The sequence below is a fragment of the Oncorhynchus nerka genome, linkage group LG27 (assembly GCF_034236695.1).
Source record: "Oncorhynchus nerka isolate Pitt River linkage group LG27, Oner_Uvic_2.0, whole genome shotgun sequence".
Classification (NCBI taxonomy): domain Eukaryota; kingdom Metazoa; phylum Chordata; class Actinopteri; order Salmoniformes; family Salmonidae; genus Oncorhynchus; species Oncorhynchus nerka.
In genome coordinates this window covers 38,650,139-38,664,941 of record NC_088422.1, presented here as the reverse complement: position 1 = coordinate 38,664,941, position 14,803 = coordinate 38,650,139, and the positions used below count along the sequence as shown (strand labels likewise).

At 41.6% G+C, this 14,803-nt stretch overlaps 1 protein-coding gene across 1 annotated transcript in view; it reads right to left on the bottom strand.

The window, feature by feature from the left end:
- Positions 1–10,508, bottom strand: part of LOC115111749 (autism susceptibility gene 2 protein-like) — a 421,129-nt gene extending 410,621 nt beyond the window's left edge. The window contains 1 exon segment of the mRNA XM_029638122.2: positions 9,136–10,508. Within this exon segment, the coding sequence (XP_029493982.2) occupies positions 9,136–9,429 (294 nt within the window). The 5' untranslated portion in view covers positions 9,430–10,508.
- Positions 10,509–14,803: the final 4,295 nt, after the last annotated feature.

Here is a 14,803-nt window from a genome sequence, read left to right as displayed (position 1 = left end):
ATGTAAATGTGATATTTAAGTTTGCAAAAATGTCAAAAAATCTGTTTTTGCTCTGTCATTATGGGGTATTGTGTGTAGCTTGATGAGGAGGGAAAAACTATTTAATCAATTTTAGAATAAGGCAGCAACATAACAAAATGTAGGAAAAGTCAAGGGGTCTGAATACTTTCCAAATGCACTGTATATATTATTATTAATACTTTTTTATGCACTTTGAGATCATTCTTGTATAACGAAAAGCACTTTACAAATATAATAAATGATTCTACCTTTCTCTCACCACCATCTGTTTTCATCTATATTGACTTGATCATTTGCCTCACGCTGTATAGGTGTGTGTGTCAGTTTAATTGTTGTCTCATTCCACACCGTGAGTAAAGAGTGTGTGTGTGTGTGTGTGTGTGTGTGTGTGTGTGTGTGTGTGTGTGTGTGTGTGTGTGTCCTTGTTTTAGAAAATGTGGCAAAGTGCTCTCCCTGAAAGGAGTGAACAACCCCGAATCAAGTAAGATGAGTACATAGAAAAAATGGTTATTTGGCTGTCCCAATAGGAGAACCTTTTTGATTCCAGGTAGAACCCTTTTTGGTTTTGGGTAAAACCCTTTTGGGTTCCATGTAGAACCCTCTCTGGAAAGGGTTCTACATGGAAACCTATGGAAACCTCGTTCAACTTGGAACCAAAACAGTTCTACCTGGAAACAAAAGGGTTCTACCTGGAACCAACGAGGGTTATCCTATGGGGACAGCTGAAGAACAATTTTAGGTGTACATAACCCCCATAATGCAGAAGTCAGGAGAGAGACCACTGATTCTAGACCCAATACTATGGCACATCTGTCAACCTGAGTGTTAGATCTCTTTCTCACTATTCCTAACAAACTGGTTGCAGAAGTCCAGCATAATGTACTAACTATATCTCACATGTCTATATCTTCACACAAAATATTGTGTAAGACAGAAAATATAACAAACCCTTGCCTACTGTTCCTACAGACGCAGTCAGTTTAACATGGACTTCAGAGACACTAAAGATGAAGAAAACCAAGGAACTGCTTTATTTATATGCATAGTCTATATATATATATATATACCCACGGAGTGGAACAAGCGCTTTGCTTCCACATGAGAAAATAAAGCAGCTCAGCATTGGCTAACTAGCCATAAAAAGACTGATAAAGAATGAGGGGTTAAAAGTAGAAATGTAAATGAGACAGATTCCCCAGCGTTGCGTGACCAACTCTTATCTAAGCTCTATGAACTTGGCCAGGCACTGCTTATTATTCTGCTGGAAAACAACATCAGTCCAAGTCCAAGTTTGGATTTCTTCTCACACAAAAGCTAATATTTGACAGACAGACAGCTCTGTCTGTCTCCGCTGAAGAGGCCTTCTGAGATATGATCGGCGGCTGAAGCACCTCATTGACTTCTGAATTCCACATTTAAAGAGTGCAAAGCCTTTAAAAAGCAATGAATCCCGTTGAAAATAGCCTGTGGCATCATTACGAGTCAGAAGCAATTATTCTAGTGTCAAAATTGACTACAAAGTGTAAATAGGAACATCGTGGTCACAAAGTCACTCGTCTCAAATGGAGTTGGGAACATCCGTGCATCACAACGGGTAAATTAAGTTTGGGCTTTCATTTGACGATGTCCATTTTCCCACAAACATGGGATGAACAGCTGCCGTGATCTATTTTTATTCAATAGCATAGACAGTGAGACAGACCTGCCCAGCAGTAACGACTTTGTTTACCTAAGACATGTTGCGTAGTTAGATGTAAAATTGCCCAACTAAAATGACAAAATTACAGATTTCTTACAATCTTACAATCATTTTGAAGAAGTGAAATAGGCTTCGGTGTCTACAGTGTCTGATGGGGGGGGCAAACCTCATTAACTAAACGCAGAATCAGTCCGGAGACATATCTCTAAGACTGAAATCTCTTTCTCTAATGAGCAACAGAAAAACACATGCCAATCGGTGTGTTCAGTGGCTCTTTAACAAGGGAGGCAGAGAGAAGCTGATCCATGGAGGGAGGCCAATGGAGGCAGCAGCAATGGCAAGCAGCAGCCACCTCAATATCTTATTTCAGGCTGGGAATAGAGATCTGCAGCAATTATTGTTAGTATCACTCCAACCAGAAAGACTATTCCCCTCAGAGCTAATGCTCCTATCTCACATTCGTAGGAGGGAGCATGTCGACAACTGTTACGCTAATTGTCTTCACAGCTAGAGTAATTTATAAAGAAAACATGCTCCGAGACCCTCTATAGAGATATGGCCAGTCATGGCATCTCTCAAAATAAACGCTCAAACCCTAAAATCATGAGAAAGCTAACGTTAAGTAGGGATGGACACGGTTATTCGAATATTCTAATATACGAACAGACGTTAGCATTCAAATTTTGAAAATCCTATTCGAAAAATCCTATTCCTATTTTAACAATTAAATAACATTAACAATGTGACATTGCTACACACAAGGATATTCCATGACATTTAAAATTCTTAATGTAATAAAACAACAAACTTTTAAATGTAGTTTTTTTTAATGTGCGCCTACACCAAAAAGGGTTCTTCTATGGGGACAGCCGAATAACCCTTTTTTTCTAAGAGTGTAGGTAACCACAGGTTGTTTTCACTACAGGCGTGCGGAGACGCGACGTTCTATCTAATACTGACTGGGACTATCCTCAGTTCACTCAAAGGCGTGCATAATTAGGTAATAACATAGGATGGTGGTGATTATTATGTCTATACTTATTTGTTGTGAGTATAAAGTTAATGTTTCGTTGATCTGCATGATGATGCAGGTATTGTTCCAATGGTAAATAAAATGTCAAATTACCTTTTTACTTACTACTTTATTCTGAAAGCGGGGGGTTTTGTAAATGCGCTACTCGGCAAAGCCAGCCAATAGATGATGGGCCCAAGTGCCCAGAAAGGTACTTGTATAGACCTCCTCAGACAAACCAGTTTTAAAAAAGGGATCCACTTGAGAGATGTTGATGTAACTATATGAGAGTATGAACCAGCAAGCCATTCACTGTCTGTTCAACTGCTCTCTGTCAATGAGGGGACGAGGCCAACAGGAAAACACACATGATTTAATGAGCCACTTAGTGTTCCCTCTACTTATGTTTCATTCTTTTTATTGTAAAATCTTTCACATGCCTCCTTGCCAGCCAGTAATTTAGCATTTTCTGCAGCCAAATGCCAAATTATGTAAACCATTATGCAAAAATAATGTTGCTTTATTGGCAAATGGGGAGACATTATCTCCAAATAACCTATTATTTAACCTTGTTTTATTCAACATTGTTTCATTGATTATGAGTGAATGAGCACAGAGGAAAGCAGAGCCTGGTCAGACTCAGGAAATCCCATAAATAAAAGCAGCAAGCAGCCAGCGAATTAACAGGCCATTTTAACCAGTCAAAGGTCTAATCCTTCTCAGGCTTCAAGACAACATCTTAATCACTTGATAATTACATCCTGTCACTCACCACACAAAGCAGATCAAGAGAGAGAAAGGAAGGTGTAAGAAACAACAACTCAGCAGCACACAACACATCTAGTTATTACACTGGCAGAGACAGCAGCAATACCTCTCATAGGGAAACAACAACTCAGCAGCACATAACACATCTAGCTATTACACTGGCAGAGACAGCAGCAATACCTCTCATAGGGAAACAACAACTCAGCAGCACATAACACATCTAGCTATTACACTGGCAGAGACAGCAGCAATACCTCTCATAGGGAAACAACAACTCAGCAGCACATAACACATCTAGCTATTACACTGGCAGAGACAGCAGCAATACCTCTCATAGGGAAACAACAACTCAGCAGCACACAACACATCTAGCTATTACACTGGCAGAGACAGCAGCAATATCTCTCATAGGGAAACAACAACTCAGCAGCACATAACACATCTAGCTATTACACTGGCAGAGACAGCAGCAATACCTCTCATAGGGAAACAACAACTCAGCAGCACATAACACATCTAGCTATTACACTGGCAGAGACAGCAGCAATACCTCTCATAGGGAAACAATAACTAAGCAGCACATAACACATCTAGTTATTACACTGGCAGAGACAGCAGCAATACCTCTCAACTCAGGGAAACAACAACTCAGAAACAACAACTCAGCACACAACACATCTAGCTATTACACTGGCAGAGACAGCAGCAATACCTCTCATAGGGAAACAACAACTCAGCAGCACATAACACATCTAGCTATTACACTGGCAGAGACAGCAGCAATACCTCTCATAGGGAAACAACAACTCAGCAGCACATAACACATCTAGTTATTACACTGGCAGAGACAGCAGCAATACCTCTCATAGGGAAACAACAACTCAGCAGCACATAACACATCTAGCTATTACACTGGCAGAGACAGCAGCAATACCTCTCATAGGGAAACAACAACTCAGCAGCACATAACACATCTAGCTATTACACTGGCAGAGACAGCAGCAATACCTCTCATAGGGAAACAACAACTCAGCAGCACATAACACATCTAGCTATTACACTGGCAGAGACAGCAGCAATACCTCTCATAGGGAAACAACAACTCAGCAGCACATAACACATCTAGCTATTACACTGGCAGAGACAGCAGCAATACCTCTCATCAGGGAAACAACAACTCAGCAGCACATAACACATCTAGCTATTACACTGGCAGAGACAGCAGCAATACCTCTCATAGGGAAACAACAACTCAGCAGCACATAACACATCTAGCTATTACACTGGCAGAGACAGCAGCAATACCTCTCATAGGGAAACAACAATCAAATTAAAAAGGAATCAAAAGCAGCACATAACACATCTCAAATCAAATGTTATCTGTCACCTGCTTCATAAACAACAGGTGTAGACTAACAGTGACATCAATTTTTATTTGTCACATACATGTGTTGAGCAGCTGTTATTTTGTGTGCAGCGAAATGCTTACTTATGGGCCCTTCTCAACAAAGAGACAAAGAAAGAGAAATAATAGAAAAATAATAACAAAATAAATAAATACACAATGAGTAACGATAACTTGGTACTGCTTGCAGTTATCGTCGTTGTTGATCAGGCCAACCACCGTCGTGTTGTCAACAAACTTAATAACGGTGTTGGAGTCATGTGCTGCCATGCAGTTGTGGGTGAACAGGGAGTACAAGCAGGGACTAAGCACGCACCCCTGAGGGCCCCCTGTGTTGAGGGTCACTGTGGCAGATGTATTGTTGCCTACCCTAACCACCTGGTAGCAGCCCGTCTGGAAGTCCAGGATCCAGTTGCAGAGGGAGGTGTTCAATCCCAGTGTCCGGAGCTTAGTGATGAGCTTGGAGGGCATTATAGTGTTTCCTCTTGTCCAGGTAGGAGAGGGCAGTGTGGAGTGAAATAGAGATTGCGTCATCTGTGGATCTGTTGGGGTGGTATGCGAATTGGAGTGGGTCCAGGGTGTCTGGGATGATGGTGTTGATGTGAGCCATGACCAGCCTTTCAAAGCATTTCATGGCTACAGACGTGTGAGTGCTACGGGGCGATAACGGGGCGATAGTCATTTAGACAGGCTACCTTGGCGTTCTTGGGCACAGGGACTATGGTGGTCTGCTTGAAACATCTAGGCATTACAGACTCGGGTCAGGGAGAGGTTGAAAATGTCAGTGAAGACACTTGTCAGCTGGTCAGTGCATCTACTAGTGATACCCACAGCAGCCAAGCTATTCATTAATTCTCATAACAGACAATGACGGTTCAGCAGGGGGACCATAAGGGGTGCATGTGACATCCCCACAAACCCTCTGGAGAGAACATTCCCTTCCTATGGTGGGGATAATATGTCTATATATATTGGACACACAGCCTCAGCAGCATAGCCAAAAGGATGCTCTCTCTCCACTTTCTCGCCACCACCGAGCATGACAGTTTGGGAGAGATGGGTCCCAGGGACACCCCATGGGCCTTATTAAGCCTTTCTTCACGGGATGTGTCAGGCTCAGAATGTTGCACTACAGCCATCACACTGAAAGAGCAATGAAAACACTGAGCGGTATTGCAACATGAAGACCATAAAGAAACAGGTCAACAGGCCTCTGGAACAAGAGACCAAATACTATAGGTGTTGCTGTATGGCTTGTAGTTCAACACACTGTTGAGTTGTTCTAACAACAGCTTTTAGCAACATCCCTAGTCTAGATATCGAAATCTATTATACTGTTGATGTACAGCTTTCGGTTGATTCCTCCAACACACTGCTGAAATGTTACATATGCAACTTCTATTACAACAGCTATAACAGAAAACAGTAGGCTACTGGCTTGATATGTTTGTTTATGACAAGTAATATACTATTTTAAAGGATATAATGTAAGACAGTGTAATACCCCCCCCCACACACACACACACACACACACACATTCCAAATGAATGTAGTTCTGATGGTTAGGGGGGGGGGTTATTATACATATAAATTATAAAGTTCATGCCTAAACAGATGAACATAAGAATCAACTCTGTGGATTAGCGAGGGGGATTTGCCACTCTCGTCTCAACGTCACACAAAGAGAGGGGAAAAATCACACATCTCATTTCTATTATGGAAGGTGGATAATTGCAACATTCTCTTATCAATGCTGTTAGTTCATTACCCACGGGGGGCCTTTTGAGGGGCTTAAGCAATATTGTATAATTGTCTTAATAGGCATGTGAGAGAAAGCTTTGCCAAACCCACACTGAGTAGTTCTATTCTACATACCTCATCTTGCATTTCCAATCACTCTAGCATAGCCCCCCCATGACAAAGCAGGCAGGTTTTGTTTGTACAGTTGATTTACACAGGTAAGCGGCTCTCCGGATGAAATGGGAACTCCAAACAAATAAACAAACCATAATCAAATGTGGCCAATGTGGTGGATTGGTTTCTGACATAATAAAATGGGCTACGGGAGCAGAACAAGCTGTGGTATACACACAGCATAAAGCCATCATAAGAGCAGCGGGCATCTTTATCCTATCGAATCCAAAGCTGCTATATGAACCACTACTGAGACATGTTTAATGTGAACGCAATACATTCCAACGGCTACACTGGATAGTCAGTGCCACATAGATAAAGCAGCAGAAACTCACCAGGCACGTTTGCATAAACACTGTGTACAGTAATGTAGAGCAGCATGGGTTCAATGAACCCTGGGAAAATGTGAGACTGATCTCAATTTACTGTGAAAGTTCCCACTTTAATCAGATCCAGGCTCTGTGGTCCGTCATGAACAGGGCATTGGCCATCAGTGAATAATGCGAGGTTAAGAACACTCTTTCAACTATACTGCACTGTGCTTATTAGAGCATGATGCAATAGGCCAGAATGTTATTTAATAGCTAATGGTGCCGTGCCAGTTGGATAATTGATAAGCAATTAGCGCTGCAGTCATGCTAGGTGATAGGGTTCTCCCTGTATCAAGAAGTATCAGTAGCACATTGAATAGTCTCTGCTGCTGATACAAATCATAAACAGAACATAGAGTGGCTGCACCTCAACTGAAGCTGTATTTAGTGTTAGGGGAACAGCTGGTCGTATTATAAACAATGTTAACATCATTCCTGCTTAGCCCTATCACATATGTAGGCTTTCCAGATGTGAGTATAACCCACACGTAGCTCTATGCAAACTACCACTGCATTCAACCCATTATCATGCAAATATGACAACTATCCATTTGATGGAATTAATGAAATGAATTGGAATGAATTGATGAAAGCTGCATCATGCCTGATTCGCTGTCTGGTTGAGTACAGCATTCATTCACGTGTAGATGTCACTGAAGGACGAGACCCTGTTGACAGCCTATCCACTGCTCTCCTGGTGAGATCCTATTTGAGAAGCACTTTGCTCAGACTTCCCAGAGGCCTTTCAGAGTCAGAACCTGTCAGACTGCCATAAGCAGCGAGCACCGGAGGCACGCACACAAATATCACATCTGAGCTCATAATACACCCATGCACTCACGCACCAAGCACACACACACACACACACACACACACACACCAGGCCTCTCCCCATCACCCTCTCCTACATACGCACACTTCCATGTACCCTCTGCACCCTCCTCTTAGACACTATCTTCTTTCACACTGAACCCCGGTAAGTGGCATTGAAGGCCTAAGTTAATGGAAGAGCAATGTAATTACTGGGACCCTGACAGGTTAACCTTGTTAACAGATGAGAGGTGACAAATTGATGACAAGCTCCCAGTGAGTAAACACTGTTGGCCATTTATGTCCACAAAAAAAAAAAGATGATATCAGGGCCAATACGTATGCACTCAAATCTAGTAATAAGCCAATAGGTCAAGCTACGTAATGCAGTCCTGTACCATGCACGTGGTTTGGTCCCTGTGGAGAACAAGCCGAAATTACAACACACTGTGTTGCTTACATCATCACACTCAACTGAGTAAAGTAGTAGCAGATGTCTATGGGTTTAGTTCCTCTGACCTTTGCAGCCACAGCCAGCCACTAACATGTAGGCTAAAGGAATTATTGCAGATACTAAGTAGGCCTCACATAATTATTCATTACCAATACAAAAAAAAGGTATTAATTACCAATTACTAATACAAATGTAAACTTTTTTAGACAACTCTAGAGCTTGGACAGATGTTTCATGTTACTACAATAGATCATAATGAGATCTAAGGATAGAGATTACTAATCCGCAATCTCATTTGTAGACTTCACCTGAGGTTTAATCACCATCAAAGCTACTAGAAACAGATGATCAATGACAAGTTGGACCATCCAATGAATACATGCACTCTCCACATGCGTATAGATGCATGAAATGATGTAAATTGTGTATCTAATGAATCTAAAGGGTCTGTAGACCCTTGTTGAGTACAGGACCTATATAAAAAGAAAAGACATAACAACAAGAACAAGAAAAAGATCGACAAGTCATTCCACTCATCAACACTGCAGAGAAAACAGCACCTGTTTATTTGCTGTCAAACAAACCGTTATGTGACAGCATTTCATGAATAGCAACTCATTAGTCACGCTGAAGACTTATGCAAATACGGAGGTGTTCGACATGTGTAATTATAAGCCTTACCTCCAGACAGTCCAGGCTGACGAAACTGGCAATGGCAAATTCATCAATGATATCCTCTTCTTGAGAACTGGATTCTCGTCTCTTTCGACGAGGGGGGCGCGAGGTTCTGGCAGAGGGTGTTGAGTGTGGAGACTTTTTACCATTCTGGGAGACGAGATCCCTCCCAGGACTTTGCTCCCTATCTGAACAAGACGAAGGTTTCGGACTGCGGGCATCCTTGCCCACTGCCTCCCGTCTCCGTACCCTCTCACGTTTGGAACGGGATCTCCGGCTCTGCTTCAATTTTCCATCCATTTTAGAAATGTTGCAATGACAAAATCACTATAAATCACCTAACGTAAAGCGGATTCCCTGTGCGGCCAACCGAAATAATAAACTATAGTGTTATCACTAGTAGATACGGATGTATAAAGAATACATCTATAAGTAATCAGATTCACGGAATGACCTTGAATATAAACCTCCCGAATACAATAAACAAATGTTCAAATATTCCATGCGGGCGAGGAAGAAGCGATGCAAATCCTCACGTATTTTAAGCGATTAGATACTGTAACGTCGACGCGTTCTTCACATAAGCAGGTGCAAAACAGCGAAATAGTTACAATTTATGCACTCCACTTCCTTTGCAACTTTGTTGCATTGGAATAACACAATGTTAATAGCTGAATACCGCAGACAGCGCAGAGAAATCATGTCGCTGCCCGTTGTTTTCCACCACCCAATCCATGATCCGCTGTCAAAAAAAGAGTCTAGATAATATCCGTCAAAATGCGTATTAGGTGCTTATCAATAATGGATAAGATAATAGGCTACATAAGTTGATAATCCTCTCTGTAGGCTATTAGCGTGTTTCAACGGTTAACCATATTCATCTGACAAGTTCCACCGTAGGGCTAAACCTTTGCGCGATAAAATCCACGAGGGCAGGGATCTCCAAATCTCTCGCTACTTATGCGCAATATTTTCCAAATGATCCTCCGTTTAGCGACTTCAGCATACGACAATCCACTGTATATGATCAAACCCCATAAGGCAAAGGCATCGGCTATTCCAGGCCCGTGTAAGTTATTAAACATCAATCCACTGCTGAATTCCGTCCCTGGTTGCTCAGTTGCTCGTGGCTCATCGTATTTTTCCCTTTCGCATATATGCAAAGCTTTGATAAGTGTCCTTAAAGCGACAGGGGGTGATTCAAATCTACTCTCCCCTCTTTTCCCTACATCTGAAATTAGTGTGCAATAAAAGCCTCAGAGAGCCGAGATAACTGACGTAGGCTACTTCCGCCAGCTCTGCAAATTACCCAAAGGAAGTGAGCTAGTTTATATATAGCCTAGGCCTACTTTTAAATTCCGCACAGTAACTTTGTGATGAGGCATAGGCTACAATATTCGCATTCCTTTTGTGTAATTTGTCTGGCTACAAATACGTCTGTCGCAGCCTACGGGTCCATGTAGTCGCCCCCACTCTGACGTCCTACTGTTAGCGAATAGAAATGCCCCACTGCCCAGGCTACTGGTGAGCGGTCTGTCAGCAGTTTGACAGTTGCCAAATGCGTATCAGTCAGGCTTCCCGAAAAAGTATACTACCGATATGCCAATCTCTACAGTATAGCCAACACCTTTAGGCTATAACACTTTTTCAACTATAATGCGCGATTTGACTTGAGTGGGCAGAGGATATGCTTCTTTAATCATTGTAGCCTATTTATCTATTTGGATAGGCTACTTGCCACATTGAATTATGTGTAGCACTCTCCTCTCCAGTGGTGTCCGTTCTTCACCCTTGTATGTTCTCTAGGTTATATCTCCATTCTGCTGAGTAGATACTTCAACAAGGCTTCTCTTTCTGCACTTCACCTCATCACATATTTGCATGGGAAATAAGCACATGGTTTTTGCATTTTTACTACCAGCCGCCACCATTCAGTACACACAGTGAAAGTGTAAGGGAACAGACAGCCTAATATACAGTATAAAACCACATAGCATAAGGCTCAACCTCAAGCCTTCTCACAGGAAAGTATTATGTATCTGTATCAGCCAGGTGCAAAGTAATTACATAGGCCTACTGTATCATTCTTGTATAGTCCTTTTGTTGCCGTTGCAGCACTAAACGGAGAGAAATATAACAATTAGCACAGGGAGGAGCAAACTGCGGGTGGGCTAAACAGTATATGAAGTAAATGGTCACCAATTCAGTAGTAAACGTTAACCAGAGAACACCCCAATCATTTAGTATTAGCAATAGTCTCTGAAGCCTTAGTGCGATATCATTCTCCTGTTAATGCAACCTCCGCTGCACTGCAGTGATATATTCTCTCTCTGTTGAACTACTTTGAATGAAACAGTTCAGTGAGGAGATTAGAGAGGGACAGGTATAGAGGAGAGAAGCCGAGTACCATGGATGAGAGGGGAGAGATTACCTCTGTGTTTTACTCATGCCACTGTATTTTCTGGTAATCCATACAGACTCACTGAGCCTCACATCACTTTCATCCCAATGAATACAGAACTGTTTGAAATGCTTTAACATACTACTGTATAAGCAAATAAGAGGGGTGTCAAGATTTTATAATGTGAGAGGGTAGACTTGTTTTTCATGCATTTTCACACAAATCGCACATCAGGGTTCAGCACCTATGGGAAAGTCAGAATGGTCTCTGATGATTACAGAGGCAACATGTTCATTGACTTTGTTTGTTTATTTAATCCATTGAAAATCCCCATATAAATTTAAACCAGCTGTACTGTATCTCCTATATTTGAAGATTGAGTGTCTAGTGGCATAACTGAGACCACCCAATCTGTGGCCTAGTTGCCTCTGAGGAATGACTGCGGAAGAAAAACACAAGGCCACATTTTTTGCCTATGGGGGTTTTAGTTGAGTAATTCAGTCTTTTGCTAGCAATTTACAAGCAGCAGCAGACTCAATATGAAAGTGCCTGGGGGCTGCAAGCTGGAGAAGCTAGCCTCCCCCCCCCCTGGAGACAGTGGTGGACATCCATTGGATTATCTGGGGGATGGGCCCAGTATACCATGATATAAAATATTAACCTGTTAGCTACACACAACAAGAGCTTACATCCTCCCAGTTCCTGGAAACCCTCTGTTGCTCAATATTCTCTATCTCCATGTATCTCTCTGTGACTGTAGGCTGTGACATCATAGTGACATCATAAGTGCTCTTTCAGCCTGATTTGAGCACATTCATTTATGTTTCTTTTGATTAAACACTGTGTTCCGTTCTTTTATACTGTGTATGGTTACATTGTATTGAAATACTGTGGTATTCTTTTGTCTTAAAAAAAAAAAAATTATACAATACCTCTATAATACTATCATCAGGAAAAAGTACCCAATTGTCATACTTGAGAAAAAAGAAAAGGACTCAAGTAAAAGTGAAAGTCAATGGGGAACCCACGCCTGCCTACTTTTTCTTTCTCTTCTACCTATGTAGCCAGACGCCGCTCTGGCCTGGTGGAACTGTTGCCGCCGTGTCGACTAGCCGGTAACCTACAGGGATCCCTCTCCGAACGGGTCTCCCCCTTTCCTGGAGAATGGAGCTAGTAGGATACATGAAACTCTATTCCACATCAGGTAACTGATGCAAGCAGTAGAATCTGATTTTTTTTAAACGATACAAATACACCTTATGGAACCGCGGGGACTAGAAAGAGACACATACATACACACACACACACAGGTACAGACACACGCACATGCACACAAACACAAGCACACACAATCTAAACACACATACATTGTTATATTGTTGTATGGTGGTATTATACACTACCGGTCAAAAGTTTTAGAACACCTACTCATTCAAAGGTTTTTCTTAATTTTTACTATTTTCTACATTGTAGAATAATAGTGAAAACATCAAAACTATGGAATAGCACATATGGAATCATGTAGTAAGCCCATAAAGTGTTAAACAAATCAAAATATATTTTATATTTGAGATTCTTCAAAAAGCCATCCTTTACCTTGATGACAGCTTTGCACACTCCTGGCATTCTCTCAACCAGCTTCACCTGGAATGCTTTTCCAACAGTCTTGAAGGAGTTCGCATATATGCTGTTGGCTGCTTTTCCTTCATTCTACGGTCCGACTCATCCCAAACCATCCAAATTGGGTTGAGGTCGGGGGATTGCGGAGGCCAGGTCATCTGATGCAGCACTCCATCACTCGTCTTCTTGGTAAAATAGCCCTTACACAGCCTGGAGGTGTGTTGGGTCATTGTCCTGTTGAAAAACAAATGACAGTCCCACTAAGCCCAAACCAGATGGGATGGCGTATCGCTACAGAATGCTGTGGTAGCCATACTGGTTAAGTGTGCCTTGAACTCTAAATAAATCACAGACAGTGTCACTAGCAAAGCACCATCACATCTCATCCTCCATGCTTCAAGGTGGGAAATACACATGCGGAGATAATCCACTCACCCACACCGCGTCTCACAAAGACACGGCAGTTGGAACCAAAAACCTCCACAATTTGGACTCCAGGACAAGGGACACATTTCCACCAGTTTAATGTCCACTGCTTGTATTTCTTGGCCCAAGAAATTCTCTTATTCTTCTTGGTGTCCTTTAGTAGTGGTTTCTTTGCATCAATTCGACCATGAAGGCCTGATTCACACAGTCTCCTCTGAACAGTTGATGTTGAGATGTGTCTGTTACTTGAACTCTGTGAAGCATTTATTTGGGCTGCAATTGCTGAGCCTGGTAACTCTTAATTAACTTATCCTCTGCAGCAGAGGTAACTCTGGGTCTTCCATTCCTGTGGCGGTCCTCATGAGAGCCAGTTTCATCATAGTGCTTGATGGTTTTTGCTCTTGAAGAAACTTTCAAAGTTCTTGACATTTTCCGTATTGACTGGCCTAAAGAGTAATGATGGACTGTCATTTCTCTTTGCTTATTTGGGCTGTTCTTGCCATAATATGGACTTGGTCTTTTACCAAATAGGGATGTCTTCTGTATACCCCCCCAACCTTATCACAACACAACTGATGGGCTCAAATGCATTAAGGAGGAAAGAAATGCCAGAAATCAACTTTTAAGAAGGCACACCTGTTAATTGAAATGCATTCCAGGTGACTACCTCATGAAGCTGGTTGAGAGAATGCCAAGAGTGTGCAAAGCTGTCCTCAAGACAAAAGGTGGCTATTTGAAAAATCTCAAATCTCAAACATGTTTTGATTTGTTTAACATGTTTTTGGTTACTACATGATTCCATGTGTGTTATTTCATAGTGTTGATGTCTTCACTTTATTCTACAATGACCGGTAGTGTACATTTTGTATTGTAGATATGTAGTGGTGTTGTAATCTTATATGAAGTACTGTTTTATATTTTGTTTTATTTGTAATGTAAGTGTCTTAATGTGTTTGGACCCCAGGAAGAGTAGCTGCTGCCTTGGCCGCAGCTAATGGGGATCCCTAATAAATACAAATACAAGGTCACCCAGTAAAATACTATTTGCGTAAAAGTCTAAAAGTATTTGGTTGTCAAAGGTAAATGTAACTGCAAAAAAATAATTAGGTATCAAGAGAAAGTATAAATAATTTCAAATTGCTTATATTAAGCAAACAAGCACAATTTTCTTGCTTTAAAAAAAAGTTATGGATAGCCTGGGCCACACTACAACATGCAGACATAATT